Genomic DNA, 18,537 nt, shown 5'->3' with positions numbered 1-18,537 from the left:
CTGTTTTGTTATGAGACAAAAATTAAAATGCAAATGGACTTGTTTTAACAATTTAATTCACTCAGAAGTATTCATATCTCCATCCAACTCTCTATTTCTTCTATATTCAATATCACAAAGATACAATTCTCTCTTTCTTCTATATTCATGGTGAAGTTGCAAAACATTTATATTGTCAGACTGTCAGGCTCAGATTATGAAAAAAGATGACAACACCATGGCTGCAAGAGAGGTTGCATGAACAACTGCCATCCTACAACCTTGCCATACCATAATGCTATCTTCATTCAATTTTTACTCAGATCTACAAAATCATCATAGCCTTATGTTCAAAGTACAATGCACTTTGAATTCATTTTTATTCACCTTCACAGTCAACACTAAATGATTTGCTTAAGTATTTCAAATGATTTCAAAATGTCAAACCTCAGTTATTTAGGCAGACGTCTGCTTCATCATAGTTTTAGTCTCAGGTGAGAAGCATCTCATCAACATCATTGACTAAATATCCCTTAGGTGTCATCGATCTTATTATCATCAACCAAACATCGATTACACCCAACGCCGCCTAGAACAGCCGCGAACGACAGCAAGCAACGATTAGGTCATGTTGCAACAACACGGCAGCTCTAGCCATCATAGCCTCAGATGACAAAAACATCTGTCCTGATCAAAACTAAATAGATCAATTTTCAAAACAGTATTTCAGATGAATAAATCTTAATTGAATATTGATGTACCAACACATACAGGGTCAGTCAACACAGTTGAGATGGTACAGGTTCAGGTAACAAAAAGAAACCCTCTGTTGTAGAAGCAACCAGTGAAAGAGTTTTCATGGAATTTTTAAGAGGGGTCGGTGACATTGTTGAGGAGTGTAAGGAAATGCTATCACTTAGCATTTCCTGACACTCCTCGACAACATCACCGATGCCTACATGTTTCAAGCAAAACACTCTCACTGATTGCTTCTTCAACAAAGGGTTTCTCCTTATTACCTTGAACATGTATCATCTATACTGTCTTTGACACATCCTTTGTGTCTTCCTCTCTTCATTAATAACTAAAAACATGACACGTAGGCAAATAGAGGTCATCCTGTAATCTCCTTTAATAGATAGTATAGATTCTGAAAACACCACATATAATCAAAATACAAGAATTAGATGTATAATTTCTAAAATTAAGCAAATTACTAAAAAAATGTAATAAAATTATATAAAACGAATCAAGGCAAAAAGGCACTAAATAGACACATTCAGCCCTAATTCAACATATCAGTCATTCAAAATATTCAAAACCAACTATAGATGATTGAAGTCAAAAAAAGATTTATAAGTGAATAAATTGAATGAATTAAATGAATATATATGCAAATTTCGTTTAATAATTTCTTTCAAGTTGAAATATCAGTTGAGAATTATAAAAATATGTTACCTAAGTTAAGAAATTAGTATTTTTAGAAATGGATTGACATTTCTAAAAAAAAAATCTCAAAAACATTAGGCACCAACTTTTTCGTATACCTAAAAGGAATGCATGAAAAACAATACAAAATGAAATACCACCATAAAAAATTACCAAATCGTATACATCAAATTTAATATTAAAAAGGTAAACTCAAACTGTAAAACAATTGAAAATTCAGGTTTTTGACCAACCAAAGAAAATTAAAAAATTCCATATAATTTAGCATACGGTTGTTTAGTTTTTTTGGTAATATATTTGTGGTTAATTTAGGATTTTTTTTACTAAACTTAATTGATTAAATACAAAATACTATATGTCAGAAACAATTTTAAGAAATTTACATATATAACTTTGAAAATTTGTTTTTAGTTTACAAATTTATATAAAACAACCTTAATAATGTTCATTAAAATAAAAAAAATACCAATTTGATATAAATAAATAATTAAACTGTATGGCAAAAAATATTTCAATTATTTCAGTGTACAAACCTTATTTTATTTCCTTTATCAATTTTTATTTCACTAACCAAACCTTTTTATGTATAAAATAGTAGCATATTTAAAATAAAATTTCCAATTGTAGATATTCAATGAAGCTTAAGAAAACTTTGAATTGATTAAAATGAAACGGTTTTATTAAAAAATTAATTATAGTCAGTTATACAATTTAAAAAAGGAAACAAAATAATATTAAATTTTTGTTTTACGTAAATCTTTAAAAAACTGACGGTTTATTATAATAATATTTAATAAAATAATAGAGTTGGCACTAATCAAACAATGTACTTAAATGATGTTTAATATGATTAATACTTTACTTGTTTCCTAAATTAAGATACATAGAATTTTGAATCACTAACTATTTCAAAAAAACATAGAATATTAACCACAAACATGTAGCAAAACAAATAACATTAACGTCTACCAATCTATAGTCAAATATGTTCAACAACTAAGTTCTTCGGCCACACATAAACGGCCCAAAAAAACTGTCAGCAATTCTACCATCACATATGTTTAACGTAACAACCACAACAAAAACCTACCATTAAATGTATACTAACGACCACACCTTGAAAATAGTACCAAAACATACCATGAACCTTCACCAAGTCAATTATAAAGCAACATACCTTTACTTTTAACAAAAACCATCTGAAACGAAGAACCGTATACCAACCGTTTGTCTCTAACAAACTCCCTCATACCGGTCACATTAAATCGCGGACAACCTTGCGAAAACTCCTTACCAATAGCTACATCCCATGTTCGACCAGCGTTGTCCTTAATGATCGAATCCATCTTTCGATCTAAACCATGAGTTTGAGCCCACTTCTTCTTCAGACACTACATATGAGAATATAATAAATGTTAATAATAAATACCATTAAAACTGTTTTTCCTACAACTAATGATTTAAACTGGATTCACTTAACATACATTAATGGTATGAAGAAGTAAATAATACAAACTTACGTAATGATTGTCAACAACAGAAGTAACAGGTACTTCGTCATCAACACTCTGTTTAAATACAGGTCCAACAACCGCATCAGGTATCTCATCATCAGACACTTCAATTACGCCATCAGTTGGTTCTTTTTTGATAACAGAAAGTTCAGGCGGGTAAGTTAGAAGGGCAGGCTTACAACAAAAAACACTCAATTCAAACGTCTTACGATCAATCATTTCAAATACCAACAGATGATCATCAGTTATCGACATCTCCTCCTTGATCCGACTCCAACCTGTGGTAATATAAATGTTATGGTCTAAAATTTCCATCTTCACAACCCATTTATGGTTTCCAGCAGAACGAATCAAAACCGGATCAGAAGGACTGATATTCAGCATAGAGTGATGAACAAACAACCTGTTCACGATCTTCTCAAAGAATAAAACAGTATCAGGATCAATGGTATAGCCGAAATAGAAAAAAACGAATTAACGCAAAAAATAAAATAATTTAAAAACGTAATAGTTCAATTACCATGCAGTCTTCTCGGTCTTTAAAATCATTTTTAGGTTTGTAGTAGAAGTAGTTAGATGGTGCTAGAGAAATGTCTTGATAAAAGTGGAATAGGCGGAACAAAGATAAAGCTTCTTCATACTGACAAACAACCCACGAATCGTCCGGTAATTTCAAAAATGAGACAACATCAAACCAGCCATTGTAAAAAAAAAAATAGTCGCCTGCAAGCTTGAACACTTTGACTTCAAAGGTCCTCCCATCAAGGGTCCTGATGACTGCATTTTTCTCTGGATAACCAAACTTCGTAATCCAGTCACCATAGTCAGCAGGAAGTTTCTGCAACGGAAAATATAAGTATCGTTAAATGCAATTATAATAACAGTAATCACAAAGTGTTATATTAAAAAATCTTAAATTTTTTTTCTTTAAATGATTATAATTTCAACACTCACCAACGATTTTCTGTCACACTTCCACACACGCGCAGCGAATCCGTACACCATCTCGCTTCCAAAGTTGTTGTCTTTCACAACCCCAAATTGTATATCAAAACAGGTACATGTAACAAATATAGGTAACAAACGGCCGTCAACTTTTACATCAAATAAAATATAAAACAATATCAAAATAAATTAGGTAAACTTCATGTGTAAATAATTACATCAACATATAAAAACATAATAAATCTGTTAAATAATCATATTCTTTGAGAAGATCAAAAACGCGTAAATAACCCTTTAAATGTTACTTCTTTGTGATATTCAAAACAGATAAATAAAAAATTTCATAGTTTCATAAGAAGAGTTAAAGTGAAAAACAAAGCATAAATGAACAAATGACCATTACAAAACATCATACAATACTAGATAAAACCATATAGTTCCATTTACCATACTCAATAACCACTTAAGTACATAAACAACGATATATTAAAACCATATATCAAACTGTATGATACTGAAAGATCTGTAATGAAATCGAAATGATAAAAAAAATATGTATAAACATAGTAAACAAACCACTAACGTGTATCATTAACAAATACACTCAATACAACATAAATCAGCCCCAACACAAATTATTCCACTATGATTATTCCAAAACCCTAAAAACTACCACCGTACAAACAAATCGGCTATAGAACAGAATATATAAAAGCGATACACTAAAGATGAGAATCATCATCAATCAATCATCATCATCATCTATAAAGCCATACAATGAAATCATACAGATTAAAAAATTAACAACAAATAAGGTTTCTAGAAACCTAACTTTCCAAATAAGCACAATTGTTCAAATACTTGAGGTTATAACAATGGATTGGAAATCTAAAGAAACAATTCAGCAAGTAACGAATGGAATCACGGGTGAAGATACAAATAGACACACATTTGACTAAAATCATACAGGGGTTAAATCACATACGAAATCGAACCCTAAATCATATGAACCCTAACTACATAATCAAAACCTGTAACAAAATAAAAAAGTGCTATTACATATTGAATTCATGTAAAAATCAAAAACATATAACAAAACAACAACAAGGGTTGAGATCCTGTACAAACAGTGCTAATTATAAGAACCGTAAGAACAGATCTGAACCATTGTTAATTTAAATCAAGGGTTGATATTGATTATAAATAAAACTCTTATAATTAAAAATTACTACTAACAAATTAGGGGTAATTTTGTAAAATTGCTAGTCATTTGACCATTTTCTATTAAATACAAATTCCACCAAGGTTTTTTAAACTAAAATAACTTTTATATACTTCATTATTTTTTTTTAAAAATATATACCATAAAATCAAGTATTTTTTTATCTTTAATATGAGTACCATATTGCTATACCTTTTTGTATTTATAAAAGTGTTTTTTAAAAAAGGTTAACAAAAGGTGTTTTATATTTGTGCTAATAAGGTGCTGATTATGTGTTAATTACAAAATAATACAAACAAACACCAAAAGTAGATATAATCAGCACATCTGGTGTGCTGATAATGGAGAACGATTGAAGATGTTGTGCTAATGTCGTTTATGTTGATAATGGAGAACGATTCGAGGACGATGTGCTGATAATGAAGAACGATTAATGATGTTGTGCTAATTATATAGTGTTGTGCTGATTATATTTTTTGTAATTATTTTTAATTAGTTATAAATAAATATGGTCAAAAAGTCTAAATTACCCCTAAACTAATTTTTTATTGATGGACACTTGTCAATTATGTATTGGTTCTTATGGTTCTTACAAACTTAAGTGTTTGTATTTGATCCCATTCCACAACAACAAATCAGATTTCAAACCCTAAAAAATAGGGTTAAGTTATTACAAATTGAATTCATGTAAAAAATCAAATATACACACACAACAAACCCAAAACTGCTAATAAAAATCAACAAATTACAATACATGAACAAAAAAAATTAAAACCCTAATCCACAAAACATATATCCTTCCAAAATCAAAATCGGCTATAACAGACCCTAAAAAAGAAACTGTGCACCACAATAACATCAGTCGCTTATGATAATCTAACAAACAAAGAATCTTTCAAAACCATTGAATCTGAAACATCCAATAAAATAAAACGAAATCGTATGTAAAAGATGGGGATATCGGAATCAAGAATCAATACCGTCGATGTAGACTATTATCTAATGAAGATTGATTATACCTCTTCACTAAATCACCGATTTGATCTCGAGGATTTGATTTACTGCAAGATTAGATCTAATTAAACCCTATAATCGATCATGAAATACTCGAATTAGATATTACCGTATATAATTTATCTTCAAATCCATTGATTCTTGATCAAAATTATTGGCTCCTGTGTTCGCCGTCTTCGTTCAGAGAAGAGAAGAAAGAGAGATCGAAATAGTGTTTTGAGAGGAGAGAGAGAGTATAGCGTAAATGAGAAGTCTTGGTTCAATCCTCAATTATGAGGTGTGCCACATGGATGATGACATGGTTGCTGAGTTGGCTTGCACCATTGGGTGACATGTGTCTCCCAATGGTTTGCTTTATTATATATATAGATATAGATTACGGTACAAAAGTTATTTTCAAAAAGGATTTTAATCCATTTTGTTTCTTTCATTAAAGTAACTAATTGGGTGGATCTAGTGAATATAGATCCAGTAAGTTATAAATATTACTTTTGAAGTTTTATTTAGAATTTCATTTTATTTTGGTAGCTATGCATAGAAAAAATATTATATACATGTAATAGTATGGTTACATATATGTAAATAGTTCACTTATAGATACATGTAACATTTACATATATGTAAACAGTTAACTTACATATATGTAATAGAAGACCAACTTGAAGATGTACGTATATACATGTAACAATTTACATATATGTAATAGACGACCAACTTGAAGATTTACGTGTATTTAAATATACAATTAGTTTAAAAACTTGATAATTGATATGAAGATTATATATGTAAATCGACACTCACTTTGAAAAATGGAGGATTAGTATGAAAAAAAGTATGACTCCTATAAAGATTTTCATGTATGTAAATAGACGTTAGTCTTTTAAGATATTTATGATAAGTTTGAAGATTTAAATATGTTAATATACTATAATTATATAGGACACTTGCACATATATAATTTGGTTAATTATACCTGTTAAAAATAAAGAATTACATACAATTAATCGGATGGATCATATGTAAAATGCAAATTACATACATGCAAACTGGTCAAATATATAGATGTAAATACGTCGATCACATATATATGTATAAAATAATAGAAAAGAGTTACACATGTTGTAAATAATAGAACAAGGATGTTCTAACCAAAATAATAGAAAAGAGTTACCCTGATTTACATTTTCCATTAAATGATTTAATAAAAAAATGGAAGATTTGATTAAATTGACTTTTCAAAATAAACTATTAATAATTTGTTATTGTACGTTTGAAATTGAGAAAAATAAGGAGATTTAAACATATATGATAATTTGGGATATTCATATTTACTTTTTTACCCTTTACTAAAGAATAAAAGAAAATTTAAATAAAATGAAGAAAAGAAAAATTAAATAAAATGATTGGCTACAAAGGGTTCTGTAAGTTCTGCAAATATATAGAGTACTGCAATGATCTTAACCCTATATATAAATATAGGGTAAGGATTATGCGAGAACCACCTTTATTGCAAGAACCGGGAGAACCAATGTAAACACAACCTAAAATAGCTAAAAAAAACCTAACCCCCACCGCCCCACAAAAACCAAACCCCCCCCACCCCCAAGCTAAATGCTAAAAACTAAACCCCCAAAAAACCTAAAAAAAACCTAACGCACCCCACCCCCCCCCCCAGAAAAAAAAAAACCTAAACCCCCCTCCCCAACCCCCAAAAACCAAACCCCCCAAGCTAAAATGCTAAAAACTAAACCCCCAAAAAATCTAAAAAAACTAAAAAAAACACAATTTTTTTTTTAATATTTTTTACATTAAAATCGCTACTTTTAGTAGCAAAAAAAAAATTTATATTTTTTAATTTTTTTTGGGCTACCTAAAAGTAGCGATTTTTTTACAAAAAATATTTAAAAAAAATTTTTGTTTATTTTTTTAGCTATTTTTTGGTATTTTTGGTTGTGTTCACATTGGTTCTCGCGGTTCTCGTAATAGAGGGTGATTCCTAACGGATCCTTCTCCTATAAATATATATATAGAGAGGAAGGTTAACGTACATTACGGCTTAACGTACATCACGTACGACAGGTAATTACGCACGTTCATTTTAAAATCACGCACGTCATAACTCAAAAATCCAAAATCACGCATGTAGAAACACAATAATCATGCATATTGAAAACATTAATCACGCATGTTATAGAACAAATCACGCATGTTGTTGTACGTGAAGTACGTTAAGCCGTAATGTATGATATACTTTATATATATATATATAGAGTTTCGATTCTATAATTCGTCCATCTGAGGCGTCTCATACTGATGGAAATCTTACTTTCGATCGTTTGGCGATTCTCACGAAAGTGAAAAACAATATTAATGAGCTGGTCACTATCAAGTGGAAATCGCATTCCTACTTGGTTAAGGTGGAGGAAGATGTTCAACCTTGGACACCTAGGTTTCTGTGTGAACATGAAACTAGCGAAGAAGCTCTAGTGGGTAAGGTGCCGGAAACGGTTAATCGGGTTCCGGAAATCTCGCAAGAACTTTTTAAAGAAAGTGCGGGTATTATGGAGGTGGAGAATTTGGAAGAAAATCAGATTGAAAATCAAATCCCTTATGGTCCCGAAATTGTAGGAGTTAATTCAATACAAAATAATGATCTGGGAGAAAAAGAAATGCTAAATTCGGTGGAAATAAGTCAAAAATCAGTTGGGCCAGACTTGCGTTATGGCTTGCTTCTAGGAAAAGACCAAGGATGTGTTCTCCAGATAATTATGACTGGGCTGATGGAGGAGTTAGGTCCAGCTTCGCTTCTCAAGTGCAGGAGCCCAATATTGATTTAAATGCTTTTCCAAAGGTATTTAGGGCATGTTGGGTAAGCTTTTTGAAACAACTTATTGACTTATTGGCTTTTTGAAAAGTCATAAGCTCTAAAATGATGTTTGGCAAAGAGAGTGTATGTGAGGGGGAAAAGCCAATAAGTCAATAAGTCACAAAATCCTGCCTTTTCCAAGAAGCTAATAAGTCAATAAGTTGTTTCAATAAGCTTACCCAAACATGCCCTTAATGTCGACTTATCAAATATGAGGTCATGGGAAATCAACATCAAAGAATAGGCATAAAAGGGCTCGCCAGAAAGAAATAAAAAATAAATGATAGTCTCTGATGTAAGCGCTGAGACATCAGTTGGTTCGCCTCAATCGACAGGGGCTCCAGATAAGGAAGAAGTTGCTGGAGATGTGGAAGCTGAGGTTGAGCGTACTATATCGGTCGGCGCTAAGCTGGGAGTCGAGTTGTTTAGGTTCGATGCTCAGGTTCGTAATGTTGTACAAGGTGAGGTGTCCGATTCTATTGCTAATGAATTTTCTTAGTTTGAACATTCGGGGTTTAGGGGGTGCTGCTAAGCCTGGATGGGTAAGAGATATAAGAAGGAATCATAAAGTAAATTTTGTGGGTTTGCAAGAGACACAATTCAGAGATGTGGCCGGGGTAAATTTGCAAGCGTATTGGGGAAATCCAAATTTTCAATTTGATTTTGTAGAAGCTCAAGGTAGGTCCGGGGGCATCATTAGTCTTTGGGATCCTACTATTTTCTCAAAAACAAATGTTGTGAAAAACAGGTTTTACTTGTTGATTTTTGGGAAGATAAAAGGATATAATTCAGTTTTTCATATTCTTAATATGCGCCTAAAGGGGTAGTGGCTAAACGGGTGTTATGAGAAGAAATAAAGGCTCTAAAGTCCTCGCTTGAAGGATGTTGGGTTCTTTTTGGTGATTTCAACGCAGTGCGAACACCAGAAGAGAGACGAAACTCAGTGTTTAATCTTACTTGTGCTAAAGATTTCAATGATTTTATTTACTCTTCAAGTCTCATAGAATTCGCTATGAAAGGAAAGAGTTTCACCTTTTGTAAAGGTAAAGGTGTTAAAGTTAAATTGAGCAAGATAGATCGGTTTTTTGTATGTAATAGGTATGTTAGAGATGTGGTCGGATGCTTGCTTAACTGCTTTACCCAGGTATTTATCGGACCACTCCCCATTGGTTTTAGCTTCTGAACCAGTGGATTTTGGTCCAACCCTGTTTTGCTTTTTTGATTCTTGGTTGGAAAAGGAAGGTATTGACAAAGTAATTAAAGAGGTGAACGAATCTTTTTCTTATTCAGGTCCTCCAGATTTGTTTTTGTTTAACAAGTTGAAATATTATAAAAAGTGTTTAAAAGTATGGAGGGTTGAAAAAAGCAGTAGGGAGGAAGAAGAGCGTGAATGCGCTTCCAAAGATCTTTTTTACCTGGATGACGTTCTTGAAGTTCGTGATTTAACCGAAGAGGAGCAGTGGGTTTATTCAGAATGTAAGGCTACCTTATTGGAGAAGGATTCGACTAAAATAAAGGAGCTAAGACAAATAACTCGTGTGAAATGGGCGTCTTTTGGCGATGACAATTCTGCCTTCTTTCATGGGGTAATAAAAAGTAAGGAAATTAAAATGCGGATGCATGGATTGGAGTTAAATGGTTCATGGTGTAATAACCCGAAGATTATTAAAAGGGAAGCTTTAAAATTCTTTGCAAACTGGTTCAAAGAACCAATGTCTGTTCGCCCATTGTTGAGGTGTACCGGTTTGAAGAAGCTTAATGATATAGAAGCCGATTCTCTTCTTTTGCCATTTTCTGGGATTGAAGTCAAAGAGGCAGTGTGGGAATGTAGTGGGGATCGTGCCCCGGCGCTGAAGGGGTATGGCCCCAGATCTCGCGTCAGCACGACCGCGAGTGACCATTACCCTTATCAAAACCCCCACTAGCTAACAACTTACCTGTGTCCGTGCGGGAACGCGCGAACACAGTGGTTGAATCCAATCTGCCCAATGATGGAGGAGGACTTACCTGGAATATGAGAACGGTATAGTGATGCGGCATGGCACCGCATCTGGTGTATGAAAACAGAAGTATTCACAGCGATGCGGCCTAGCACTGCATCCAGTGAACACTTCTATCAATACAAGGGAGCTGAATAACAGCAACAGTCACCATAGACGACGATGCGGCTTGCATCTCGCGTATTTCTTGATCAAAGAGTGAGACGCGGGAACATCTACAGTTACCGCAAACAGCGATGCGACCCGCACCGCATCCTGTGCACTCAACAAGTGGGACTGACTCCACAGAGCAAGTAGCACCAATGACAGCCGCCTGTCAGGTCTACGTAAGCGACAGACTGACGTGGCTTCACCTCCACAGCCGACATGCCTGACACACCTGCAAAGGTGCAGCATGTCGTCATTCTATCCGTCCACCTTCTCCTTCACTCCTCGGCTATAAATACCAACCCCAAACCAGGTTTGAGGTATCTCTTCACAACTCTCTCACTAATACTACTATTATACTTTGCTTCCCAAGCAGACTACTAATTCTCACGCCGGAGAGTGGTAACAAGGAGCACCCCCCACCCCATCCTCCTTGTTACGAGTCACAGTTTGTTTCCTTGTGCAGGAGATCAACCAGCGGACGACTTAGCCAGCGATCCTCGAGAGGAAGGGATTAACCCTTCTTGGCAAGACCAGTGTGTTAACCCTGCCCGGTTAACCATTGTTTCATCATTGGCGCCCACAGCTACTCTTAGCACTTTTTTACCATCCTCTCCCTCTCAAAAGATCATGTCTATTCGTCTGAATAACACTGCTAGGGATAACCTAAACCCCACCAACTCAGGACCTGCGAGGATCACTCCGCCAATCCCAAATCCTAGCCACATTGGCACATCAACGCAAGGGGGCGCATCCCTTATGTTTGGACACGATCTCTCACAATACGCATTTGTGATCCCTCCAGACATGAATCCTCATGCCTGGTATGACCAGCAGGCAGCCCTGCTGGCCGCAACATACAATCGAGCTTGTGCGGAAGCACAAGTACAAGCCGGGCTTACCCCGGCACCACATACCCCTGCGGGTCGTATTTTACAATATGACGGCAGGGTTCCTTCACGCGCAGCCTCCCGAAGCAGGCGGGAGGACCGCGGATCCTCTTACTGTGAGGTCCGCACAATTGATGAGGACGACTCCTCATATGGGTCTCGCGCCAGAGGCCCAGTACATAGCCGCCTGGGCCCTCAATGCGATAACAGGCGGCAATCCACAGCCCACCATGGCTCCGGCATCCAAAGCCGGCTGGGACCGCAGTCCCATCACGAAGGATATGGCCATACCGACCCGGAAGACTATACATATTGCGGAGAATCTCATGCCACTAGCAGCAGACCGGGAGGACGCAACTATTCTCCTTCCACTCATCCCCGAAACACATACCTCCGCACTGCAAAGCGCCCTGAGAGCCGACCCTACAGGCCAAAAGCTGCGGCAGAAAACTCCAAATTTGCCCCAAAAATAGCCCACGCCCATGTCAACACCACAAAATTCCCATTTAACATAGGAAAATACAACGGTTCGTCCGACCCGGACGACCACATGAACATCTTCATGGGTGCAGGGTGCAACGGCCAATGGGACGAGCCCACCTGGTGTCATTTTTTCCCCAGACCCTCACAGGTCTGGCCAGGGCTTGGTTCGATTCATTGCCAGTAGGATCACTGGCCTCATTTGAGGACTTACATGCAAAGTTCCTCGCGCATTTCAGCCAGCAGCGACGTCACGAACGTGATTCGATGGACGTCATGAATATCTGGCGCAGAGACGACGAATCTCTTGAAGCGTTCGTCGTCCGATACAACAAAGAATGCCTAGAGATAGGTGACGTGGCAGACCAAATGGCACGTAACCACTTCATCAAAGCCGTCAGAGACGAACAGATGGTTATGACCATCTCCGGCAAGGATGGCTTGCCAAAGAAATGGGAAGATGTCATGGCTGCGGTCAAGACATACGCCTAAACTCAACGGTCCCTTAAACCGCATCTCGCAAAGGCACAGCCCCAAGCGGAAGGTCAAACCTCCCGCTACGAGCCCAAGCGCAACAATAAGCGCAATTGGGACACAGGGAATCGCGGCAGCGATCCCAAACCATATTTCCCGCATACCAACCAGTTTGACGCAAGGGCAACAATTAACGCCCAACGGGACAACTGGGCGTCAAAGAAAGAATCTCGGGACCGCAACTGGACCGAGATCACCAAGTCGCCAAGCGAAGTCCTTCTTACGGACGCGCAGTACCTGCGACCGGCCCAACCAACGAAGTCCAAGAAAAATCAAGATCTCTCTCTCTATTGTGAGTATCACAAGGACCAGGGCCATACAACAAACAACTGCATCAGTCTCCGACTGGAGATTGAGCGAGCCCAAAAGGAGGGGAAGCTGCAACACCTGTTGCCTGGTGGGCAAAAAGCCACCAAACGCATCACCCCCCATGGCGAGGGCACCTCCTCAGGGAAGAGGACCATGTATGTGGCCTCAACCCATATGATCAACGGAGGCAAAGGAAGGCCGCACAAGGCGGCGAAAAGACCGGACAATGACTGGAAAGACGAGCAAGTCGTTTTCCCAAAAGTCCGAGGCGGTCCGCGCGACAGGCGCGCCGTCGTTTTTACAGGCTAACTAGCTCATTACTGCACCGAGCGATTATTCATCGACCCGGGCAGGACTTCTGATATCATATACGAGCAGTGCTTCAACCAGTTCGATCAGGAAGACAAAGATCGGTTGCAAGCAGTGGATTACCCGTTGGCCGGGTTCGCAGGGGAAACTGTCTTTCCCCTTGGCCAAATTACTTTTCCTGTGCGCCTCACCAGCGGAAGGCACACATGAACAGAAGAGGTAAACTTCATGTTTTACCTCATACTTCCAAATATGACGTGCTCCTTGGGAGAGAATCCCAAGGTGACTTCGGCATGATTACGTCCGTACCCCATTCTGCAATCGGTTTCCCAACCGAAACAGGGGTCGCGATAATCTATGCACGCAGGGAAGTTATGACGTCGGACGAACTGCGTCCGACCAAGATAACAAGGCCGACCCCCAACAACCAACCAGAAAAATGGGTCCTCAACGCAAGATACCCAGAACAAAAGGTCACGTTGGGCCACGCCTTGTCCCCCAACACCAGAGCGCACCTGAAACAACTTCTCTTCAGGAACCAAGATATTTTTGCGTGGGCACCCGCAGACATGACTGGGGTCCCACGCGAAGTCGCGCAACATTTCTTGAATACCTTGCCAGGAATCAAGCCGGTGATCCAAGGCCAACGCCACCTTGGATCCGCAGGCATCCTGAGGGAAGTCAAGTACCAGACTTGGTTGTCGAACCCAGTCATGGTAGAGAAACCATCCAGGGGCTGGTGCATGTGCATCGATTATAAAGACCTCAACAAAGCCTGTCCCAAGGATTGTTACGCACTTCCGGAAATCAACGAAAAGGTCGATAACCTCGCACCATTTCGATGGAAGTGTTTCCTCGATTTTTACAAAGGCTACCACCAGGTACAGATGGCAATCGAGGATGAAGACAAAACGGCATTCCGCACCCCTACCGGAAATTACTGCTATACAAAAATGCCGTTTGGGTTGCGCAACGCGGGCGCAACCTATCAAAAACTGATGAACGACACTTTCCGCGGGCAAATCAGCAAAAGTATCGAAATCTACATGGATGACCTAGTCATCATGAGCATGGAAGATGATACCATGCTCACCGATATCAGAAGAACATTCCAAACTCTGCGAAGCGTCAATAAGAAGCTCAATCCAGGGAAATGCTCGTTTGGAATGGAAGAAGGCAAATTCCTTGGATTCATCGTAACAAAAGATGGATTCAAGGTAAACCCGGAAAAAGTTCAGGCGATCGAGCGCATGCCATCGCCTTCAACGATGAAAGAGATGCAACGACTAGCCGGCAGGTTAGCCGCACTAAACAGACTCTTAGCCAACCATGTAGCTAAGTCTTATCCTTTCATCAAGACCCTACGACACTGTCTAAAGAAAGAACAATTCCAATGGACCGCAGAGGCTGACAATGCTTTCCGGAAATGAAAGAGTGTTTGATACAACTCCCAACTCTAACCGCACCACGCAAAGGTGAACCACTTATATTATACCTATCCGCCGCAGACAATGCGGTAGGTGCGGTACTAATAGTGGAGCGGGAGGGAGTTCAAACACCCATCTACTACATCAGCAAGATGCTCAACGACCCAGAGACAAGAATGTAAAAGTTGGTACTAGCACTAGTACACGCATCAAGACGGTTGCGACGCTACTTCGCAAATCACGTCATCACGGTGTTAACCAACTACAGGATCGGCCCGATCCTATCCAAACCTGACATCTCTGGGAGATTAGAAAAATGGGCAATCGAGTTGGGCGCGCTCACGCTAAGCTACAAGTCGCGCCCCGCAATCAAGGGCCAGGTCCTGGCAGATTTCGTTGTCGAGGTACCGGCAAATCGCATCCAAGAATGCGAGGAAGAACAAAACCCTACATCACCACCACCTTCTTCAGAAATATGGGCACTTTTTACCGATAGTGCGTCCAACGAAGAAGGTGCGGGCGCAGGTCTGCGACTCGTCAGCCCCGATGGCCAAGAGCTTACCTATGCAATCCGCCTTGATTTCAAAAGCACAAATAACGAGGCAGAGTATGAGGCCCTATTGGCAGGGCTACGTCTAGCAGTCAAGCTCGGCGTACAACATCTGGAGGCACATGTCGACTCCTTGTTAGTTGCAGGGCAGGTACGCGGTGACTATACCGCAAAAGGGGATATCATGATCCTCTACCTAGAGCAAGCCTTACAACTAAAATCAAAATTCACTTCCTTCAATATCCGTCATATCAACAGAAGTGAAAACAAATCCGCGGATGCACTGTCAAAACTCGCATCCACCAGCTTCCAGCACTTGGCAAAGGAGATACGCATTGAAATTCTACAGAATCCCTCGGTACCCCTGCGCCAAGTCAATGTCATCCAGTACGGTACAACATCCTGGATGACACCAATCATTGCATACCTGCAATCAGGTGTGACTCCCGAAAGCAAGTCAGAGGCATGTAAGTTGCAATACAAAGCGTGCCATTATCAAATAGGAGACGGTATCCTATACCGTAAATCATACCTGGGCCCACTCCTACGCTGCGTCGACCCCCAAGATGCCACATACCTCATCAGAGAGATACACAAGGGAATGTGTGGCATACACGCAGGGCCACGCATGGTAGTGGCTAAAATCATGAATGCTGGGTATTACTGGCCTGGCATGCACCTGGATGCCGTCAAAGAATTGCGCAAGTGTATTAATTGTCAGCAACATGCTCCCAAGACTTTGCGCCCCAAGAACAACTTGATCCCGGTCACCACCACATGGCCCTTTCAAAAATGGGCAATTGACGTGGTCGGACCTTTCCAGACGCACCAGGTGCGGTCAAGTTTATCACAGTAGCTCTCGATTACTTCACAAAATGGGTAGAGGCAAAACCACTCGCCTCAACTACTGCTATGATAACAAGGAAATTCATTTGGGAACACATCATCTGCCGTTTCGGTCTACTAAGAACATCTTGGCTTAACTTCTTTAAAAGAAGCTAATATTGCATTACTTTCAAAGTGGTGGTGGAGGTTCAAGAACGAACCGACCGCTTTATGGAGGAGGGTTATTACAGCTTTACATACGACGAAACGCTCTTAGTCTTTCATACCTTGCAAGAAAAATTTGCCGGGTACGTGGAAAAATATAGTTCATATCGATGCTATCTTGGAGAATTATAATATGAAGATGTTTGATCTTATAAAAGGGGAAGTAGGGTGGGGAGATAAAATTAGTTTTTGGTTAGATCCTTGGGTTACAAATCAACCATTTTGTGTGAGGTTTCCAAATTTTTTTCGCATAGAACAACACAAAAAAGTATTGATTCATGAGTGTATGGATAGAGTGGATAACATGGTGAATTGGAAGTGGAGATGGAAAAAAGCAAATTTAGATCAATTAGAATTAACAGAGTTGGAGGAATGTTTACTTTTGATCAGTAGAGTGAACGTGAAGGATACTCCGGATCGTTGGATATGGATACCGGAAGCGAGTGAAGATTTCTCGGTTGCTTCCATGAAAAAGAAATTGTCGAATTCAATTATTACTGCAGCTCCGTTCGTGGTACAGTGGAACAATTGGGTTCCAAAAAACTCAATATTTTTTTTGTGGCGTGCAGAGAAAAAGAGGATCCCAACTATTGATGCCTTGCGTCAACGAAATGTTCATGTAGAAGATGGTTCTTGCAAGCTATGTGGAGACATCGAGGAGACGGTAGATCATTTGTTGAATTCTTCCCAGTTTGCTGCTCAGGTTTGGCAAGGTGTGAGTACATGGTGCCGGATTCCGCCTATCTTTGCTTTTGAAGTTCGGGATTTGTGTATGGTTCATAAAAACCTCAATCTGGTAGCTCGCAAAAAGAAGGTGATAAATGGGGTTGTTCTTACGGCTTGCTGGTGCATCTGGAAGGAAAGAAACGAAGTGGTTTTTGCAGACAAGAAAGCAAGTGTTGCTAAAGTTTTGGAGGAAATAAAATCCTTAGCTTACCTTTGGATTAAAAATAGGTCTCCGTTTACCGATCTTTCGTGGAAAGATTGGGTTGGTTTCAATTTGTAAGTCGGTACTTTGTTTTTTCTAGCTTCTTGCTAGTTTTTGTCCTATGAAAGTTGTTGTTCTAAAAAGGATAATATATATATATATATATATATATATAGTGGAGAGTTCAAATGAGAATAAATTTTTTGTAAGAAGAAAAAAGAACATATTTCAACAAATAAGAATGCTTTATTTTACTTCATTTAATATAAGTATTTAATGTTACTATAAGGGTAGTCGGGGTGTTCTCGGGGAGTTCCTTCGGGGACCGGTTTTGCCGAAATGGGGGGTGCCACCATTAAGGCGGGGGGTGAAATCGGGGAAGTATTTGGGGGTGGAGGCACCGAAGAGGGAAGGAGAGAGGATGTGGGTCAGCCTTTATTTCAACCAATGACATTTTTTTTAATAAAAAAATCAGTCCCCTAAGAGGGGTGCACCCCGTACGTTTTTGGACAAGAGGGGAGTTCTAGAGGGGAAATGACATGGCAACGTATGATTGGGTTAAAAAAAATTTTCACTCACCTAATTAGGGGGGTGCCCCCTTCACCCTAAGGGTACATTGGTAAATCTACATAGGTCATTAATTTGTAGTCTTCCTCTTTAATAGCTAATACATTAAATTTTTTGTAACTTATCTTCAAAATATATATTTTTTCAAAAAATAAAATAAAATAATTTAATGTGTAGGATAAATTTGAAGTTGTGTAGGATAAATTACGAGTTGTGTAGGATAAATTTCAATGTGTAGGATGAATTTCGAAATATGTAGGACAACTTTTGATGTGTGTAGGCAAAAAAAGTTAATGTGGAGGATAATAATCTTTATGACTAATTAATTAGTCAAAATGATAATAAATGAGATAAGTG

General features: G+C 38.4%; 1 protein-coding gene across 1 annotated transcript; it reads left to right on the top strand.

Moving 5' to 3' along the window:
* Nucleotides 1-16,989: 16,989 nt before the first annotated feature.
* LOC110931604 lies at nt 16,990-17,691 on the top strand. Its single transcript, XM_022174991.1, has one exon. The coding sequence runs from the start codon at nt 16,990-16,992 to the stop codon at nt 17,689-17,691; it is 702 nt and encodes a 233-aa protein (XP_022030683.1).
* The last annotated feature ends 846 nt before the right edge of the window (nt 17,692-18,537 follow it).

This window comes from Helianthus annuus, chromosome 1 (assembly GCF_002127325.2).
Source record: "Helianthus annuus cultivar XRQ/B chromosome 1, HanXRQr2.0-SUNRISE, whole genome shotgun sequence".
Taxonomy (NCBI): domain Eukaryota; kingdom Viridiplantae; phylum Streptophyta; class Magnoliopsida; order Asterales; family Asteraceae; genus Helianthus; species Helianthus annuus.
The sequence above is the reverse complement of the archived record's forward strand: the minus strand, read 5'-3'. Positions and strand labels throughout refer to the sequence as shown.